Consider the following 22,974-nt stretch of genomic DNA (forward strand, 5'->3'; position numbering starts at 1 on the left):
TTGTGCCAGATTTACAATTTAATTTATTCTCAGCTGGATGTGCCTTAGATAAAGGTTATAAGATGTTTTCAAACAATGAAAAATGTGAATTTTATAATGACAAAGGAGAAATAAGAGCATTGGCAACACGGGATAACAAATTATACAAAATGTTATTCTCACAAGAACAAAACACTGAAACCTTTGCAAATATTTTAATGTCGGAACGCACCCCTAACGAAAACTTGTCTGACGGTCAAGTTCAAGAAAACAGCTGTTTAGTAGATGTATTTTTATCAGAGTGTAATTCTGCAAAAACAACAGAAAGTTTGAGAGTTTGGCACTGCAGACTAGCACATCAAAATACTACATATGTGAGAAACTTTTTAAGGCAAAATAACATTGATTTTATAGACGAAAAATTCGTGTGTGAACAGTGTTTAACAGGTAAACAACACAGAATACCATTCAAGTTAAGTGAATCAAGAGCAAGTGAGCCATTACAATTAGTGCATACAGACGTATGTGGCCCTATGGAAGAAGAGTCTTTAGGGGGAAATAGGTATTTCCTGTTGTTAAAGGATGACTATACAAATTATAGGTACGCGTATTTCATGAAAAATAAATCAGAAGTTAAGAAACACCTTAAAAATTTTATATCATTAGCCGAGAGAGAGACAGGCTGCAAGATGAAAAATTTACGATCAGATAACGGTTTAGAGTTTATGAACCAAGAAATAAAGGAGATGCTTGACTATCAAGGCATAAAACATCAGAGATCAGTAGTGTATACGCCTCAGCAGAACGGTAGGGCTGAGAGGGAAAATAGAACCCTAGTTGAATCAGCCCGAACTATGATACAAGGGCAAAAGTTGAATAAAAACTTGTGGGCAGAGGCCATACATACAGCAGTGTATGTTTTAAACCGAACAGGCCCTAGTAGCATAAAAAATGTGACACCTTATGAATTATGGTACAAAAAGAAAGTCAATAATATTTCTACACTCAAGAGTTTTGGTTCTAGAGTATCAGTGCATGTCCCAAAAGAGAAGAGATTAAAATGGGATGCAAAAAATATGTTTGGTTTCTTTATTGGCTACAGTGAGGATGTAAAAGGTTACAAAATATTTGTCCCAGACAAAAATAAAGTTGAAATTCATCGAGATGTCATATTTTTGCCCGAGAAAACCATAGAAATAAAAAATGGGGAGACAGACATGAATAAAAACATACAGATGATATGTGAGGAGATAAAGTCAGAAGAAGATGACAGTGAAGCAGAAGAACCTCAAAATAATAGAGAAGAAAGCAGTGAGAGTGACCTCGAAACTGATAGCAGTGTTGAAGATGTGAATGAAATAGAGCAGGAGCATGGATATGACCTGAGAAGACATATAAAAAGACCCTCAAGATATGATGATTATGTTCTGGATGATGACGAAATGAGTTTGTTGACTTTTAGTGATGATGAAGAACCCCAGACGTATGATGATGCAGTGGCCAGTAGTGAGTGTAAAAATTGGAAGAAAGCTATGCAATCAGAAATAAATGCGTTGCTAGAAAATGAAACATGGGAGTTTGTGCAAAGTAGTGATGGTCAAAAAGTCATTGAGTGCAAGTGGGTGTTCAAGAAAAAGAAAAATGAAAATGGTAAAGTAGTGAAATATAAAGCTCGTGTGGTAGCTAGAGGTTTTCAACAAATTGGTATGTTTTTTAATGATATTTATAGTCCAGTAGCAAAATTACCATCAATAAGGATTTTCTTAGCCATGTGTAATACTTTTGATATGAAAATTCATCAAGTAGATGTTTGTAGTGCATTTCTAAATGGGGATATTAAAGAAAATGTTTTTATTTCACTCCCAAAGGGATTTAAAGAAAAAGAGGGCACTATTTGCAAATTAAGAAAATCCTTATATGGTTTGAAAAGTTCACCTAAAAATTGGAATGACAAATTTCATAATTTGATGCAAAATTTGAGTTTTTCAAGATCTGAATATGAATATTGTCTTTATATTAAAGTAAATGAAAAAGGTAGGATATACATTTTGCTGTATGTTGATGATTTGCTGTTGGCAGGTACAAATGATCAAGAAGTTGAGAAAATAAAATACATTTTAAACAAAAACTTCAAAATGAACGACTTAGGTCAAATAAAACATTTTTTGGGTATGTGCATAACTCAAAATTTGTCTGAAGGCAAAATAAAAATTAATCAAACTGTTTACTTAAAAAATGTTTTGAAGAAATTTGACATGTCAAGCTGCAAACCATCAACAACACCAATGGATAATAATTTTCACCACAATTTTCTCAAACGAAAAAAATCTGAGAGCATAGAGATAGAAAAGAAATGTAGAGTTGCTATAGGATGTTTGATGTATGCAATGTTATGCTCAAGACCAGATTTGTGTATAGCTATAGGTATATTAAGCAGGTATCAAACATGTGCAAGTAACGATTTGTGGGTAGCAATAAAAAGAGTATTGAGATATATTCAAAGCACAGTTACTATGAGTTTGATATACTATAAACATAAATATAAACAGGAAAATTTGATAGTAGGGTACTCAGATTCAGATTGGGCAGGTGACCGTACTGATAGAAAATCTACATCAGGATATGTATTCAAAGTTTTTAATTGCACGGTGTCATGGGCATCACGGAAACAGTCTACAGTCAGTTTGTCCTCTACTGAAGCTGAATATGTTGCACTAAGTGTATGTGTGAGTGAAGCATGTTGGCTAAGATACTTAATGTATGATTTAAAAATAAAACCTGATTATGTAGCGGTTCTAATTCATGCAGACAATCAAAGCGCTATAAGGGTTAGTAGAAATCCGGAATTTCATAAGAGACTAAAACATGTTGATATTAGATTTCATTTTGTACGAGATAAAATTAAGGAAAATATTGTTGTATTAAAATATCTTAATACAAGTGACCAACAGGCTGACATATGTACAAAACCATTAGGTTTAACTCTGTTTAAAAAATTTAGAGAGTTGCTAGGTTTAGAATAAAAAATTAATTTAGATCTAGGAGATTTACCGTTGAGGGGGGGTGTTGAATACCCAGTAAAAATAAGCAACGGCAAATCTAGGGGATTTTTGTTATTGTATGATGTAGTTGGAAACAATGTTATATAAGTGTCAGATGTCAACTGTAAGCAAAAATATGTGTCAAAGAAAAATAAATGTTGATTTTGATGTTTAAGTTATTTGTAGAATTATTGAGTTTTCTTTTAAAATAAAACTGACTAGAAGTACTTCGGTGTTTAATTAACATCCACGCAATTCTGCAAAACATCAGCAACAAGTTTGATACATCAAACATGAAAGCTTGCTGCAGGTTTGCCATGGCAATTTTGCAAGCTTGCAGCAAGTTTAAATCAAACTTGCTAGTTGGTGTGTGACAAACTTGCATGAAGTTTGTTTTTTCAAACTTGATATAATAAACTTGCTGAAGGTTTGTTTTTGTTTTGTTGCATGAAGTTTGTATCTTCAAACTTGATACAAACTTACTTAAGGTTTGTTTTGACATACTAGCCACAATTTGAATAAAACAATGTGAATAAAAAATACAATACCATTTTATATAACTATTTATTCAGTAATCACTCAACTAAAATACAATCTATTGTCTAAAATTATTTATTGGAACTTACATTAAACCCGCTAGCTTCAGATTCCGATGCTCAGTTTTGTCTCAGCTCTGAAACAAATAAAAGAAATTGTTATAAAGACTTGCTGTGTGAACAGAATTAATATTTGCTATTAAAAGAGATAAAAACATGTTAAAGTAACAATTTTACAATAAAACCTAAAAGTTATTTATAAATAATAATTATAATATGTTTATTTTGGAGAGTATGTATGTAAATACAGTTAGAAGCTACGAAAGACATAAAAAAACTTACCTAAGCACCACAAGCAGGTGGGTCTATGAAAAACTGAAGAAAACAAGCTTCAGCTTAGTAATTAAAGTAATAGTCTCGGTTAATTGTACGGTAAATGTTGTAAAAGAATCAAAGAAAAATATCAACATAGGATAGGATATACCTAACAACCTAACCACAAATTATCACCGCTTGGCACGGCAGGATGGCAGGTTACTTTTCCTGTGTTGTCAACTGTCGAGTAAGCGTTTTCCCTCAACGTACCTTAAAAATTCCCACTTTTATGATAAAATTCCCTCCTATGCTTCTATTTAAAAAATCTGTGAAAATATTATGTTGAATTATTTTTAAATATTTTGATTTTTATAAATATTTTACAATTTGGACTGGAGCAAAGATTCCCTGATAAGATAACTTTTTCCCTTTTATGTTGAAAATTCTCGCAGAAAGGGAAATTTGCCACAGGTGGCAACACTCTCGTTTTCGTGGGCTTGACATCAGTCAGGGTAACGGACGAAACCGAACCGAACCGACCGTAACGTGTAATAGATGACACGCGTGACATGGCTTTGCAACTGTACGCTTGCAGCAAAGTTGCTACAAACTTGAATCATCATTTTTGTCATAACAATATTGCAGCAAACTTGACACAAACTTGCCTCGTCATATTTGACGCAGCAATTTAAAATCAAAGAAGAATCAAACTTGCCACAAGTTTACATGCTATCTGGGATGGGGAAGCGGTGCTTCCCCCGCTTCCATGGACCGCACGCCTCTGCTTAAAATATTTGTTTAAGGTTGTTGTTAGTTCTGAAAGCTGGCGTTATTCCTTTCTTTTTATGTGTTTGGCTACATATTTGTTGATATCATAAATATGTAATAGAGCAGAAGGTAGGTACTGGGTTTTTTCTGTGATAATGGGAAGACTAATTTCAGGGCTTTTTTATGCAGTTTTCGATTTTAGATTGTGTTAATTGTTTGTTCCTTGTACACATTGTTTACTGCTATGTATTTGTTGAATGATGTACAATTCTATCTCGAAGTTATTTATGACATGGATATTTCTGTCAGTCTATGTAACATATTAGGCTGCCAATAGGATTTTTCTACCCTTCTCATTTGTTTAAGAGCTTGTGTCCATAATGTCATATATTAATACAGTAGAATCCCGCAAATCCGAACTAATTGGGGGACAGCCTGTTCGGATTCCGAAAAGTTCGGATTATCCGAAAATTAGCCTAACTAATAATTCAAAGCTTTCATTGTCGTTGATTTTGAGTCACAAAACGTTCTCACAAGAGTGTGGACAATATTTTTGAACTCAAGTTGACTACAATAGAATCGAAGTAAGTTTATGTTTAACCTATATACTATATTATTATAAACTCTACGTATAAAGTATGTATTCATTTTCAAGAAATTTTATAACATGTCGAAGTCCTATTAATCCTATAGCGTTCAATTTTCTGGTTTTACTCTCTATAATAAACATGTTTTCAAGTTTTTGTCTTGAATTCTAAAATTTGTTTCACTTTCCGTTGGTTCGGATTTGCTGAACGTTCGGATTTTCGGGGTTCTACTGTATTATACATGGATTATACGAACTATGACAAGCTCGAAGCTCGAACAAATGAGAAGTGTTGAAAAGTCCTATTTAGGTATGTTGTGTTAGGACGGGCTGATGAATTGTGTCAGTATTTTGTATCACATAAAAAGTAACAAGTTGCCTAAAGTCTTCATCTCCTCTTCTTGTCTTTTTCCTATGCCTATTACGGTGTTGGATAAATGGATGCCCCAAGTCTAATATCTCAAAAGCCCTGTTTTTGATTTAAAATGATGATTCGGGCAACTTGCTTTTTTTATCTAATACAAAATACTGACACATTTTATCATCCCATCCTAACACACATAAATAGGAATGTTTTACGCTTCTCATTTGTTTCGAGCTTGTCATAGTTCGTATAATCCATGTATAATATTAATATAGTACTACATTATGGACGGAAGCTCAAAACAAATGAGAAGGGCTGAAAAATCCTATTGGGAGCCTACATGTTACATAGACTCACTGAAATACCCATGTCATAAATAACTTCAAGATAGAATTCAGAATTGTACATCATTCAACAAATAGCAGTAAACAATGGGTACAAGAACAAACAATTAACAAAATATAAAATCAAAAACTGCATAAAAATAAGCTCTGATCCATTACCACAGAACAAATAACCCAGTACCTACCTACCTTCTGCTCTATCACCTACAGGTAAAATATCTACAAATATGTAGCCAAACACATAAAAAGACCAGCTTTCAGAACTAACAACAACTTAACAAATATTTTAAATAAATTTTGTGGGAAGATTGAAAACAAAAGTTTTGTATTTATTGTTAGATATGAATTTTCACCAAGTAATCATGGAATCCATCAATTATTTTAATTGCACTTTAAGCACACTACGCTCTAATGGCATCGGTCCATTTTAATTTTAATTCGTATCTACTTATCTAATCTATCTATTTGAAAATATCACAACTTAACCTATTTTTATAGCTTCATCTGTTTCTATATGGTTTCTATCACATATCTAAAAGATAAATAATTTAATTGAAATCTACACCAACATTTGTTTAAAAGCACATTTATATACTATGAAAGTATAAAATCTAGTACATAGTGAAGAAAGAATAATATTATTTATTATCTTTTTTCTTAGCTATAGGTCCATAGGTACACTGCACATGATTTAAATTTTGGCACCAAATTCATTCATGACATTGCTTGCACATGCGCAAATAGAGGAACGAATTGGACAAATTAACGTCTCCTGCGAATTAGGCATTCCAGATCGATTTCATTGATTGTCATTTGTTTCGAGCTTTTGTCATATGTTTTATAATCTGTGTATTAAGCCGGACTCAAACGACTCGTGTACTTGGCGAATAATCAATCGTCACTTGCGTCACAGAATATATTTGCGTATACTTGCCATGTCGTCTGAGTGGGCTACTCGTACAATTATTATTTGTCATTCGTTGCCACTCATTCCTCTTCCAACTGTTGTCAAATGACCCGAGTCAAAGGGATCACGATTATTCGCACACTTGCGAAGTTGTATATACTTGCAGAGACGGTCAAACGAAATGTATAAATAATTGGCAGGCAATTACTGGGACTATTCTTAGCCCAGTGCATTTAGCACTAAAAACACCGGAATAAATCGATTTTTAAATACACCACCTAGAGACTTGCTAGTTTTGCATTGTGTTCAGGATGATGTCAGGAAAAAAGTCTACAATAGAAAAATGGGTGGAAATGCCTAATTAATAATTGCTTTTTGATTAAAGTTCTTAACATGCATTAAAAAGTGCATAAACATGTCAAAATAAGCATGTGAAGGGCCAAGTTTTGTTACTCGCGAGGGTTTTGAGGTCGCTAAACATGACTACGCTATCAGAACCTACCCTCGGAGCACCTGGTGCCCAGGGTCACTACTAGCGCACGTCATCCGGAGGTTCGATGGACAACGGCCCTAAATTGATGCAATCAGCTTACTTGGAGGTTTGTGGAGTCGCTGAATACGAATATGCCATCAGAACCTACCCCCGGTGCCCAGTGTAACTGCTGTAGCAGGTCATCTTCTATATAGTTTCGAGGGATTTTGGTACTAAATTAATGCAAACCGATTATACGGGGGTTTCGGTGCTGCTGAACACGAGTACTCCATCAGAACCGACCCCCGGAGCACCTTGTGCCCGTAGTCACTTTTAAGGCACGTCAACTTCTGGGGGTTTTAATGTTTTCGGCACTGAATGCATGCAAATAAATTTACGTAGGTGGTTTTTGGGGTGGCGGAATACGAATACGCCATCAGAACCGACCTTCCGACCACCTTGTACACAATGCTAAGGCATGTTATTTTCAGGAGTTTGGAGGGTTTTTGGGCATCTGGTGCAACGGGGGGTCGGTTTTGATGGCGTATTTTTGCTCAGCTACCCCAAAAAACTCCCGAGTAATCTGTTTGCATAAATTTAGTGTCGAAAACTCTCTAAACTCTAGATGACGTGCCTTAATAGCAGTGAACCTGGACACCAGGTGCCCCGATGGCCAGTTCTGATACAAGGATCTACAGACCGAGCTAGTCTTGTAAATTCCACGGCTTCGAGCCACGCTTCACGCAACCGTATTTGCGTACTTGTATTTCGAGTTGTGTGGTCGAGTGGAGTTATAATTTACCAAATTTAAATATACAGTGTGAGTCACCACTAACGGGACGAAATATTACAGCGAAACGGTAAAAGATTCGAAACAAATTTAAATTGAATGGTTTGCAAGTTGATAAAAGCTACATTTTAAAATTATTTTGAAATATACAGGGTGTCCCAATAAATGGCGGCGTATCAAAGTTATATTTTTTCTTATGGAACACCCATAGTTTCATAAGGCTTTCCTATACCTATGTACAGAGTGTTCTGAGTTATGTTGACTTTTTTTAAAATGTAAAGTTTTAAAAGAAGGCTTATTCTCAAGTTATTTAAGAAATTATAAAAACATTAGTTTTACATCTAAATAGTTGGATATTGGTTGAATGTATTCCATGATTAATTATTAACACTAATAACTATTTAAATAGCACGTAAGTTACCGTATGTAGTAAAGCAATAACTATTTAAATATATTTTTCGGTCAATTCTCTTCTCGAGCAATTGTTTTTCTGCCAATTGTCCATTCGGTGTTTCGGAGAATTGTACATTCGGGGAATTGCTTTCGGGGATTTGTCTTTCGGGAAACTGTTTTCGGGCAAATGTCCTAGATCCATTTACTGTAGTATACAAACCATAATTTTGTCTTCTCCTGTTAAAAACGTTGTCAAATACTCGTTATCACTTTTGACGTTTTGTTTACTCACACAAATGTACAAGATGAGCAACTGTACAAATTCAATTGAAATTAAACGATCACATGAATTAATTTTTATTAAGTTATAAAAATATCCCTAGACTTTTCCAATGTGTGTAGCTGTAATTATTATAATTGGATATGAAACAGAGAAAACCAGAATTTGCTAAGTGAGTTGAACAATATGAGCAGGGACTGTACACTCGTATATACTGATGGCAAAAAAGCAACATCTAGAAGAACAAATATTTTTTAAAATATTTATTTTAGTCCTGTCGCCAGGGGGGCACACCGGCCTCCTTAATTCAGATGGACGTACCCAAGTTTTTTTATGTATTTTGACACGTAGAACACGAATTTTTTGGGTAACAGTTGATCCGGATGTCGATAAGATTGTTATAAACAAAGAGGAATTACATAACAGCGATTTTTCGCAAAACGAAACATTTATTGTATTTTTTGGGTGATTCTCATCAAAAAATGGTCTTACAAGTTTTTTCGTAGGATGCACAATTTTCGAGATAAACGCGGTTCAACTTTCAAAAAATCGAAAAAGCGCAATTTTTGACCCCGAATAACTTTTGAATAAAAAATAAAATAGCAATTCTGCTTACTGTATTTGAAAGTTCAAGTCAAATTCTATCTGTTTTGATTATTTGCATTGCTAAAAATTAAGCGTTTATTTGTTAAACAAAGCTATAAACACATAGTGTTTCCCGTGCCCAATGCATGCGTTTTAATGTACGTAATTTACGTAGAAATTGTATGTATGCGAGCCTATACTCGTTCGATTTCAAATGAGAAATGCATTGAAAACATCATTTAATCACTATGTGTTTATAGCTTTGTTTAACAATAAAAAAATTAATTTTTAGTAATGAAAATAATCAAAACCGATAGAATTTGACTTGAAATTTCAAATGCAGTAAGCAGAATTGCTATTTTATTTTTCAATCAAAAGTTATTCGGGTTCAAAAATTGCAATTTTTCGATTTATGAAAGTTCAACCGCGTTTATGTTGAAAACTATGCATCGTACGAAAAAACTTGTAAAAACATTTTTTGCTTAGAATGACTCAAAAAATACAAAAAAAATGTTTTGTTTTGCGAAAAATCGCTGTTATGTGATTCCTCAAGTTCTTTGTTTATAACAATCTTATCGACATCCGGATCGACCGTTACCCAAAAAATTCGTTTTCTACGGGTCAAAATACACAAAAAAAACTTGGGTAAGTCCATCTGAATTAAGGAGGCCGTTGTACCCCCACTGGCGACAGGACTATTTATGGAAGTATACTATTCTTATTATTTGATAACATTATAAATAATTTTGCAACATCATTTTCGTAAAAAAATTAATAAGGAGTCGCTCCTCTTGATTTTCTATATACACTTAGTTACTCTATGGGACATTGATCAAATTAATATTGGTCTATATCATTGCGAAATACTCATCCAGATTCTTCTTATGGCATGCAACAGCTCTTCTAAGTTTGCTGGAAGACGTGGCAACTGATTTAGGTTTTGATCTGCAATATCCCACACATGTTCGATGGGTGACAAATCAGCTGATCTTGATGGCCACTCCAAAGCGTCTACACAAGATTCGTGTATGAACTCAATGGTTTCGCGGGAAATATGAGGTCTTGTATTATTCTGTTAAAAGATTACATTTGGAATGGTTTGTAGATAGGGATGTAAAACTCGTTGCAGTTTTAAACCAATATATCGTCGAGCTGTCAAAGTGCAGTTATTAAGAACTAGAGGCGATCTGCTTCTCAAACATACAGTACTCCATACCATAATGCTTGGTTGTCTTACTGTATGAGGTTCAACTGCCAAGTCTAAATTTTGTCTCTCACCTCAAAAACGTCTTACCCTTATGCAGACAATGTTGTATTGCTTCTTCTTCATTAAGTTTCTCAAGCATGCAGTTTCATGTGTATATTTAAATTATTAGATTTTTAAGAAAACATCTGCCAACAACATATACATTCATAAGGTTTTTCTCCAGTGTGCACTCTCAAATGTCTTTTCAAATCAGATGCATGACTAAACTGCCTAAAACAATTTTTACAATTGGAAGATTTTTCTCCAGTGTGCACCATCAAATGTCTTTTCAAATTAGAAGCTTGAGCATACTGCTTCAAACAAATTTCACATTTGTAAGGTTCATCTCCAGCGTGCATTCGTGAATGACTCTTCTTATGGCATGCAACAGGTCTTCTAAGTTTGCTGGAAGACGTGACAATCGATTTAGGTTTCAACCTACCATATCCCACACATATTCGATGGGAAACAAATCAGCTACACATATTCGATCAGTAAAAAAGTGTCTATACAAGATTCGTGTATGAACTCCAAACTCCATGGTTTCACGGGAAATATGAGGTCTTGTGTTATCCTGTTGAAAGATCACATTTGGAATGGTTTGTAGATAGGGATGTAAAATTCGTTGCAGTACTTCACCAATATAACGTCGAGCTGTCAAAGTGCCGTTAATAAAAACTAGAGGTGACGTTCAACAGCCAAGTCTATATTTTGTGTCTCACCTCGAAGACATCTTACCGTTATGCGCCCATCAGAGCCAACCAAACAAAATGTAGATTTATCACAGAAGCAGATCATATTGTCCTGCTTCTTCTTCATTAACCCTGCTGTCCCCTTCGAGTCAACTACACAAATGTACTGTTCGGGTCAATATGACGCAACTATGGTTTACGCTCCTTAATCGAAATAAAATAAGCTAATGGTGACAAATAAAACTTTATTAACAAGAAATTATGGTTAATTAAACAAAAACTATGTTGTTAATGTAAATTAAACCGTATTAAAAAAAATAAAAGGTATTTTTTTCTTTCAAAAAAGCCTAGTAAAAAATATCTACAAAAATTTAATCAGTTTACAACTGGGACAGTAATAAAAAGAATGGATTTTACAAATATGTTTATGATATATACAACATAATATAATTAGTTTTGTTATCGTTTTTAGGGCCAGTTTACAGCGTGCTCGTTTAGCAGGCGGAGTTAAATTGTCCATAGACGGTTCACTAGCATTTCCACCTCATGTACTTGTTTCTGCTCGTGTCCTTTTTACCAGTTCGTTAGAGCTTTTAGTTATTGGTATATTTTTTCTGGAAATGATGACTGGGTTCATTAGTTTTTTCCCAATTCCTCGAGAAAAATTCACCGTTTTGCCTGTTTATTGGTATTCCATTGGATATTTACTGATGCCCATTAACACGAACGCGTTGTAGGCAGAAATGTCCAGCAGATTATAAAAAAACATTCATTGTCCAGCGAATTATCTCTTCTCACATGTACCTATACGTGTCAACAAGCTAATTTAGACATCTAGAGTATCCACTGCTCCCTTATGTCTAAAATAATTTGGGACTTTTTCGTTTGATGAAAGTGATGCATGATGCATCGATTCATGATGCAAAGTACTCATAAGAACAACATTTTTATTATTTTTAGGAATACATATTGTCAACAACAGTGGTATTTTGCGTGAAGCAAAAAAGACGAGCTATGAACTTCTTTATTCGCGATTTTTGCTTAAAGCTCCGGTTTATTTTACTTATAGTCACCGGCATTGTATTTACTTTGTCTTAGAAGAAATTGTCCTAAATTTTACGATGTAAAAAAGTTATTATACGTAATATTGTGGCCTTCCAAATCACTACTCACACACAACACTACACTCACACACAACACACGCATTCCTGTATAGATCTGCAATTTTAGAGCATAAGAAGTTTTCATAATTACATAAAACCCAAACTATTGTGCCATATTTCGATGGCTTGCTTGGAATGTACCATTTGAAGGGAGAGCGGCCTCTAAAGGCAACTAATTGCTTATCGACGGTAACATTTTCATCAGGGTTAAAAAATGTTGGTACATTTTCTACCTATGTTTCCTAAATTTCACGTATTGCAGCAAGTTTATCAAAACTTCTCATATCCTGTCTAGTAGTTTTGTTATCAAAACGTATTGAAAACTTTTTGTAAATAATATCAAGCGACATTGTTGATTGAAATATACTACGACCCGTTTCTTTATTCCACAAACTTTTAGTTGATTCACCATGGGACTTATAAAAGACCAATGTATGCTTGAAAACCAACTTTATTCATGACTTTCCAGTTGGTACCAAAGACATGTCGACCGTCCATGTTGGTCATATTTATAATTTGGTTTACAACATCGTCCAGATATACTACAGTTTATTTTACAAGTTCTAGCTTGCAGAAACCTGTTTTTATTTACAGACGTATCCGGCTGACAAACACACAGGTACTGTCAATATAGAATACCGCCAACCAAAAACACATACACAGGTATTTTTGAACGGTTTAAATACGTGGGTCATATTGACCCGAACGTACCCTAGGTAACAATTTCATTTTTATCAAAAAAATTTGGAAGTTGATTGTTTACCTCATATGCAATTGAAAGAACTCATATTAGGTAATAAAGTCACGAACACCAAATCGTTTCGCCCCGTAATAATTTGTAAAATGAGAAATAAATTATTTTTTGAGTCAAATAGACCCGAACAGGGCAACAGGGTTAAGTTTCTCAAACATGCAACTTCATGTGTATATTTAAATTAGATTTTTGAGAAAACGTCTGGGAACAAATTTTACATTCATAAGGTTTTTCTCCAGTGTGCACTCTCAAATGTCTTGTCAGATCAGATGCTCGACTAAACTGCTTAGAACAAATTTCACAATTGGAAGATTTTTCTCCAGTGTGCACCATCAAATGTCTTTTCAAATTAGAAGCTTCAGTAAACTGCTTCAAACAAATTTCACACTTGTAAGGTTTATTTCCAGTGTGCACTCCTAAATGACTTTTCAAATAAGATTCTCTAGTAAACTGCTTCAAACAAATTTCACAACTGTAAGGTTTAACTTTAGTGTGCACTCTCAAATGTCTTCTCAAATTAGAAGCTTCAGCATACAGCTTCAAACAAAACTCACATTTAAATGGCTTTTCTCCAGTGTGCGACCTGATGTGACATTTCAAATGACTTGCTTGGGTGAACCATTTTAAACAAATTTCGCACTGGTAAGGTCTTTCTCCAGTGTGAACTTTCGTATGCCGATTTAAAAACATTTTGCTAGCAAACTGTTTAAAACAGATTTCACACTTGTGAGGCTTTTCTCCAGTGTGTGATCTGATATGATGTCTCAAATGACTTGCTTGAGTAAACCGATTAGAACAAATTTCACACATGTACGGCTTTTCTCCAGTGTGCATTCTCAAGTGCTTTTTCAAGTTTCCTGCGTCATTAAACTGCTTATTACAAATTTCACATGTGTAAGGCTTCTGTCCAGTGTGCAGTCTCAAGTGTCTTTCCAAAGTATAAGAACAAGAAAAGTGCTTAAAACAAATTTTACACTTATAAGTACTGTCTTCCGTGTGCAGTCTCAAGTGCTTTTTCAAACCCCCTGCTTCCGTAAACTTGTTAAAACATATTTCACACTCAAAAGGTTTTTCTCCTGTATGACTTCGCAAATGGCTCTCTAAATGATTTTTCCGAGAAAATTCCTTAAAACAAATTTCACATTTGTGAAGTCCTTCTCCACTCTGAACATCCGTTTGTGTATTTGTTGTTTCTCCAGGGTGTGAACTTACTTGTTCTTCACTGCACGAATGTTCAGATAAACTTTTCATACTTCCTATTCTGTCCTGAGAAAAACCTAAAATAAAAAGAAAACCATAAAAATTTGTATAATATACATATACATTGTACATATTATGTAAAAATTACAGGATAAAACAAAAGGTAATAAAACTTGAGGCTGTTTGGTTCCTTGAGCCACTCAGCATCTGAACTACTTAAATAAGCGATAAATTTAATGTAATAAAAGTGTTTTGGTAAAATTGTGAGCTGAGGCCACTTTGCATCTCATAGCAGTGGCGGCTCGTGGCCTTCGAGACAGGGTCGGCAAGGTTTTTTTGTCTCCTCATATAGGTATACCATCAAACTAAAAGGCTTAAATAATCATAGGAGATTTTGTTGTTTTTTGTTTTTTTTTTATTTGATGTACTTGACATTCTCTCTTGTTTCATGGTGTTTCGACAATAAGTGTTGATTCTTTTGAGACAAGATAAATCCCGTTTATTTGAGGCAGAAATTGGTGGTAATAAGAAAATTGATGAACAGCTTGTTGTAATGAATTGCAGTACTTACTACATAGAATTATACATACATATTGTTGGGTTATTACTGTACTGATTTATTTATTTGTGAACTATTACGCGAATTGACTTTTAATTATTATTCAATAAATAAAAGACTTATTTGAAATTGTTTAATTTATAACACTTACAATTTAACACTTAATTTTACAACAATATATCTAATTTATTTTACACTTACATACTAACTTATTTAATTCATTTGCAAATATTTATTTATCTACTTTAAAAATACATTTCAAACCCGTTCACAAAAACGTAACAATATAATATCGCGTCGAAATTAGTAACTGACTGGCCTGCGGACGAATTTCGGTTCTTTATATATACTTCGGCAGCGCTCGCCTCGAACGCCCTGGTAAGGTCTGGCCTTTTCTCGTAACGCCGAGAAGCTTCGGAAATAAATAGGCCGGGTTGTGAGCAGCATCATAAATAATGTCACATTGCCCCCTCTTTAAAAGATGGTTCCTCCTGGAACCTTGGCGGGACTCGAACTGGATGCTGGTATCTGCAACTGGACCCTCTTTTACAACTCCCAGTTGTAAAAAAGTGACAGGGAACGGTCTTCGCTCCGCACCAGTAACTATGCGGATTGCAACAGACTAACACCTGGACCTCGGTGTCTTGGAAAATTTCTTCCACCATATTTCGGATAACTCTCCAGTCTAACTGGCTGCATTCTAACTTTGGCATGGCTAACTTTTGCACGTCGGACTCCAACACGTGCTCTCTCAATTGAATTAATGCATCCCATACAGCTTGGTAGGTAGGTTGGTCATGGACAGTGTCTTTTGTTACCAGATAGAATAGGTAACGTGATGCATCTTGGAGTTTCAATGCTTTGCCAGGAGCTGGCAGTTGGCATTGAAGTTCTGCAACTCGCCAAACTTCCTTCGGAAGGCGGATGCCAACCCTCGTGCGTCTTTGATACTGGCCGGGATGGTATGGGCCAGTGAATAGTCATCGGGAAGTGCGAGTAGATCTCGCTTTTCTTCAGTGGTAACACCATGTCTCGCTTTACCGGTACCTCCGTAAGCCCCCATGAACTCTTCAAACGTGAGGTCAGGTATTTCTCGAACTTGGTTGACTTCTACTTCTTCATCTACGTCGTGGTCTCCCTCGTATGGCGCCAACCGGTTATGGTGGACTATCATCGGCTTTCCCCTAGGAATCTTGCTTATTCGGTAGATAACGTCATTAATTTTCTTGACAATGAGGTACGGACCTTCCCAGAACTGCTGCAACTTGGGAGAACAACCTGTTCGCTTCTTTGGATTATAAAGCCAGACTTTGTCGTTCTCCTTGAAACATCCCTTCTCGGCTTGGGTATCGTATCGTTTCTTCATTCGGTCGCTAGCGATCTGAAGATTAGAACGGACCAACTCATGTATATCGTCCATTCTTCTTCGTAATTCATTCACGTAATCCTCACCAGCAACATCTTCTCCAGGTCGACATCCAAACTCTAGATCACAGGGTAGACGCATCTCACGTCCAAATAGGACTTTTGCTGGTGTTTGGCCAGTTGATTCATTAACAGCAGATCTATAGGCCATTGCGAAGAACGGAAGGTACTGGTCCCAGTCTCGCTGATGATTTGACACCATCTTTGTCAAATACTTGCCGACTGTCCTATTCATACGCTCCACCATTCCATCCGATTGCGGGTGATAGGCCGTGGTTCTTGTCTTCTTCATGCCTAGTTTATCACAGATTCCTTGAAATAGATCGCTCTCAAAGTTCCTTCCTTGGTCACTATGGATCTCCAGAGGTACTCCAAATCGGCTGATGCAGTCTTTGATTAACACATCTGCAATAGTGGCGGCCTTCTGGTCTGGAATTGCGTAGATCACCACCCACTTCGTGAAGTAATCCATTACCACCAACATGTAGTTGGTGACATTGTCACTTTCTGGAAATGGCCCGGCAATATCCAAAGCTATTCTTTCAAACGGACTTCCAACATTGTACTGTCTCATAGGAGCCTTTCTTTTCCAGTAGGGTCCGTTACTTGTAGCACAGGTAGTACATTTCTTACACCAGTCCTTCACATCGTCGGAACTACTCATCCAATAAAATCGTTCCCGAATTCTCTGAAGGGTCTTCTTTACACCAAAATGCCCTCCTGATGGACTGTCGTGTAACTGACGAAGTACTTCGGCTACTCTGCTCTTTGGAATCACCAACTGTGTTCTCCTCACTGAACCATCATCATTTTCTATTACTCGTTTAAGCAAGCTGTCTTCCAAGATAAATGAGTCCCACTGGGCCCAATACGTCTTAACTACTGAGCCTAGGCTTGATATTTCTTGCTAAGATGGTCAACGATTTTCTTCTTTCCATTTTCGAATCTTCTGTAAAACTGGATCTTTTTCTTGTTCTTCCTTGATCTTGGTAGGCGTCCACTCGTCGTTGACCACTGTTGTTCTTAGTACTGCTGCTTCCTTTGACTCTGTTTTGTTGCAATGGGAACATTCTGCTGGACACGGTCTTCTAGATAGAGAATCAGCGTTCCTGTGGCTAACTCCGGCCCGATGCTCGATCTTGAAATCATATTCTTGAAGTCGTTCAATCCATCTGGCTATCTGACCCTCTGGATTCTTAAATTGCATTAACCATTTAAGGGCGGCATGGTCGGTTCGGATTAGAAACTTCCTTCCGTAGAGGTATTGATAGAAGTGTTCCACTGATTTTACTACTGCTAGAAGTTCTCTTCTCGTGACGCAATAATTTCGTTCAGGTTTTGAAAGCACTTCACTAAAATATCCAAGGACTCGTTCCTGTCCTCCTTGAATCTGCGACAGCACTCCTCCAATTCCCACATTACTTGCATCCGTATCTAAGATGAACTCTCCTTCTGGCAGTGGATACCCTAATATTGGCGCTGTAATTAAATGCCTCTTCAAAGTGTCAAAGGCCGTTTGGCAGTCTCCATCCCAGCAATAATCCCTTGCTTCCTCTGTAAGTCGCGTTAATGGCTTAGCAATATCTGCAAACTTCTTAATGAATTTCCGGTAGTATGTACATAGTCCCAGAAAACTTCTCACTTGATGTTTATCAGTTGGTTCAGGCCATTCCTTAATGGAATCGATTTTTCCTTTATCCACGGCCACTCCTTCTTTGCTGACTATATGACCTAAATAATTGACTTTACTTTGAAATAGCTGGCATTTCTTGGGGTTTAACATTAACTGGGCAGATTTAAGTCGATTAAAAACGTCTTCTAAATTCTTCAGGTGGTCTTCAAACGTCTCCCCCAAAACGATTATGTCGTCCAAATACACCAGGCACGTTTTCCAAGATAACCCTCTCAACACATTTTCCATAAGCCTCTCAAATGTCGCAGGAGCATTACAGAGTCCAAACGGCATAACGTTGAATTCCTATAATCCAGATCCTGTCGTGAAGGCCGTCTTCTCCTTGTCCACTGGATCCATTTCTACCTGCCAATATCCAGACTTCAAGTCCAACGTAGAAAACAATTTACTTCCAGCTAATGTGTCCAACGTGTCGTCGATCCGAGGCAGAGGATAACTATCTTTCTTGGTAACATTGTTCAACAAACGGTAGTCCACACAAAACCTCGTAGTTCCATCTTTCTTCTTGACAAGGACCACTGGAGAGACCCATGGGCTCGTAGAAGGTTCTATCACCCCGTCTTTCTTCATTTCTTGAACAATCCTTTCAGCTTCCTCTCTCTTCACCTGTGGTAATCGTCGAGCTGTTTGACGAATTGGCCTAGCGGTACCAGTGTCAATTTTATGTTTGACAACTGTCGTTCTTCCTGTCTTTCCTCCTTTCGGTACGAATATGTCACGATATTGCCTAAGAAATTCCCTTAATTTCCTTTTTTCCATTTGATTTAGAGATTGGCCTGCAACTGAAACTATTTGGTCGAACTTGTCGTTGGAATTATCTGATGTTGTCGTCTGACGGATTATGGACGTCACGGGTACACAAGTTCCTACTTTTGTCTCCTTCTTAATGGTCACTGGGTAGTCATTGACATTAATCAATCTCACGGGAATTTCTTTAGCAGAAGTAACCAATTCCTTTCCAATTATGATTCCTCGGCCAACCTCCTCGTCGTGGTTCCATGGCTCCATCATAACAGGTGTTCCTTCTTCTACAATTCCCTGTAGCCGCGCTACGATGATCGTTTCACTCCTCGCAGGCACAACTGTATCTTCTTTAATGGCTGCTAGCACAGTGCTGTCATCATGTGGATGAAGAAATACCTCCTCGTTGCCAACTTTGATTACTCTATTCTTAAAATCCAATTGAAATCCATGCAAATTCATTACGTCCATTCCTAATATAACATCTTCTTCGATATCTGCAACTATGACGGTATGGACGAACTTTTCTGCTCCAATCCCCTAATTGTATCTGGATTTCTCCGTGGGTGTTGGCATTTTCACCTGTGGCAGTCCGCAGTCGCAACCTCGTTGGTACGAGTTTCTTACGGCTGTTTACAATTGACGGTCGTATAATGGTCCTGGTCGCTCCGGTATCCACCAACAATGTATACTTTTTACCATTTATTTCTCCATCTACATATACACTATCCTCACGACATTTCAAAGAAGCTATTAGTATTAGATGGTCTTTAGAGGAGTTCTGAGTCGAGGCTGCCCTCCTAGGGTCTGTGCGTTATCTTATTTCCTGCTGGCGAGTTTCTTGATTTGCGTTCTTCCTTAAAGTCCGTGCGTGCCCATTTTCACCACAATTGCAGCAATTCATGGTCTTCGCTTTCTTCGATGTAAAGCCTTTCACCATATTTACCAGCTGGTCAAGTTTGTCTTCATCCTCTTCTTCTTTCACAGTTCGAACTGCACTGTACTCACCAGAGGCCTGCGTAGCTGATTCGAACTCGAGGGCCGCGGACAATACATCGACCAGCGTCTTGTGACGAGCTAATCGCAGTGTTCTCTGCATTTCAACATCACGAAGACCATCCATAAATGTTTGAACAGCCAATATTTCCCTCATGTCTTCGGGAGCTGTTGGATAAGCGAATCGTACTAGCCTGGCAATATCTAGCTCATATTCTTGAAGAGCTTCATCTTTCTTTTGTCGTCGGTTTTTAAGCCGCGCCTGATAGACATACTCCAAATGTTCGTGCCCATAACGCATGTTTAGTCTCTTCATGAGTTGTTCAAAATCATTTGGCTCCTCTACAGCTATGGTCTGGAGTACATCCAAAGCCTCTCCTCGAAGAGCAATAACCAGATTTACAGCTTTGTCTTTTTCAGACCATCCGTTCGCTCTTGAAACTGTTTCAAATTGTTTCTTATAACTGTTCCATGACGACTTTCCGTCGAAATTTGGCACCTTAACCCGAGCATGACCCACACTCCCTTCAACTATCGACCGTGGCTCCAATTTGTATTTGGTTTCATCATTTTTAATGTCTGTTAAGATGGGTTCTACCACTTTGTCCACTTTTTCCGTTTCCTCCAGTTTTTTTTCTATTTCCTTGACCTTTTCTTCAAAAGTAGATTTTATGGACGATATCTTGTCGTCAAAATCCGAAGTGACTTTAGAGATCTTCGTTAGTCATCTTGCTTTCAAGGGATGAAATATCACCCGAAACTTTCTTCTCTAACGATGCAATGTCTGTCGAAACTTTAGAAACATCGGAGGAAACTTTAGAAACGTCGGAGGAAACTTTAGAAACATCGGAGGAAACTTGGGAGATTTCACTAGAAACTTTGTTCTCTAACGATGTAATGTCTGTCGAAACTTTCAAAACATCCGAGGAAACTTGGGAGATTTCACTAAAAACTTTGGTCTCTAACGATGTTATTGACGAAATTAAAGCAGCATGCTTGTCTTCAAACACGTAAGTTTCTGGATCATGACCCTCTTCTTTTAGTGCGTTCTTCAGACGTTCAACTAGATCAGCCTTTTTCCCAGTAGAACTCAGGTCCCTTTGTTCCAATTCAAGTCTCAGGTCTGCAATTGTTAGCTTACACAAGGAAGGCATGATCACACACTTTATTTATTACGATTTATATTTAGTTATTATTAAAGATTCCACACTGTATTAAACCGAGCTTATATTACTTATTTATTTTTTATCCACTTCTGACCCATTTGTTGGGTTATTATTGTACTGATTTATTTATTTGTGAACTATTACGCGAATTGACTTTTAATTATTATTAAATAAATAAAAGACTTATTTGAAATTGTTTAATTTATAACACTTACAATTTAACACTTAATTTTACAATATATCTAATTTATTTTACACTTACATACTAACTTATTTAATTCATTTGCAAATATTTATTTATCTACTTTAAAAATACATTTCAAACCCGTTCACAAAAACGTAACAATATAATATCGCGTCGAAATTAGTAACTGACTGGCCTGCGGACGAATTTCGGTTCTTTATATATACTTCGGCAGCGCTCGCCTCGAAGGCCCTGGTAAGGTCTGGCCTTTTCTCGTAACGCCGAGAAGCTTCGGAAATAAATAAGCCGGGTTGTGAGCAGCATCATAAATAATGTCACAATATTTATAACTTATCCCACTTTCTGAAAATATTTGGATCGGCATAATTTTTAAGTACCTAACTTGTAATAATAAATATCTTAGAAATTCTTTGGCGAAGGTAACTTTTAAATTTTGAATCGTCAAACAGGTCAAAAATTTGCAAATCTTCAAAATTCGAAAAACGAGTAACTATTTGCATATAATAGTAGGTATCCAAAATTTAAAGATATACCCCCTCGTTTTTCGAGATATGTATCATGTCGTTGTCTTTTTGGGATGGTTCGGAAATATCAAGCGAATCCAAAACGTCACTGCGTATATATTGGAAACTACTATCATGACGAAAATCTCGGAGATTTTGCACCAGCTTTCGTATTCTATTTTTGAAATAAATAATGTCAGTTGACTGATTTTGAACAACAATGAATATCTTGGGCAAACTCTGTCTTAAAATTATTTAAAAGAATATTAAAAGAGTAATTATTTAATAAAGTTATCAAACCGATTGCTTCACGGATCGAGGTATCGCCACTTTCAAAATCGTCGCCTTCGATAATAAAATCAAAAACTTCCAAAAGCTGTTCACGAAAATCTGCTACAGATACTAAAACTATCAGAGATAATCTGCTTAGACAAAACTGACCGAGATTTAAAATTTCATCGCGTCTGAAAATCTGTTCGCATTTTTTTTCGAAACAAATTTGTTCTAAAGCAGTAATCCGTTTAGGTGAGCTAAACTGGCAAGAAAAGACGATATTCTTTATTATTTTACACGTATCATGCAACTTTTGCCTGGAGACCATTCAATTCACCACATCACAGCAACGCCATCATAAGATTGTCCCAGTTTGCCCTACCAATTTATTTTTGATATCAAAAAATTTTAATCTGTTCTTTAAAACACCAAAAATATATTCTGCCTTATTGCTTTTACTCACGTCTCTAAAATCTAAAAACGTCTCATAAATATTACCACGTAACGCGTATCGAACAACAATAATTGATAATTGTGAATGACATGATAATCAGAAGTTTCATCTACTTCCAGCGAAAAGCAAATGGTTTTCTAAATCTCAGATTCAATAACGTTATTCAAAATGTAACTATTTGATTAAATGTATTAGTTCATTCTGTATTACGAATACACTTCGAATCAGAAAGTAAATATTTCTAAAACAATTTTATTAATTCTCTATAATTACTTTGATTTTTAACAAATGCTTCGTTCCATCATGTCCACTAAATGACAATTCTGACAACTTAAAAAAAATACAATATCAATTAAAAGACGTAAAACGGCGTGATTATTTTTGACAATTTCTGCCGAGGCTTCCAAATGCAACACCGACCGGCATGCCGCGGCAGATTTAAATGTGCCGTACCTGCTGCTTAATGCCTACGGAGAGAATGTCTGTATGTTCGCTTGCTCATCGACTTATTTCGTTGAGTTTTACATGTAAATCGTCAAGCTAC

At 36.2% G+C, this 22,974-nt stretch overlaps 1 protein-coding gene across 2 annotated transcripts in view; it reads right to left on the reverse strand.

The window, feature by feature from the left end:
• Nucleotides 1-11,526: 11,526 nt before the first annotated feature.
• Nucleotides 11,527-22,974, reverse strand: part of LOC126886565 (zinc finger protein 112-like) — a 75,758-nt gene continuing 64,310 nt past the window's right edge. For both annotated transcript variants that reach the window (XM_050653513.1, XM_050653512.1), the window contains one exon: nucleotides 11,527-14,492. In XM_050653513.1, the coding sequence (XP_050509470.1) occupies nucleotides 13,366-14,492 (1,127 nt within the window). In that variant the 3' untranslated portion in view covers nucleotides 11,527-13,365. The remainder of the gene's footprint in view (nucleotides 14,493-22,974) is intronic.

This window comes from Diabrotica virgifera, chromosome 6 (genome assembly GCF_917563875.1).
Source record: "Diabrotica virgifera virgifera chromosome 6, PGI_DIABVI_V3a".
Lineage (NCBI taxonomy): Eukaryota > Metazoa > Arthropoda > Insecta > Coleoptera > Chrysomelidae > Diabrotica > Diabrotica virgifera.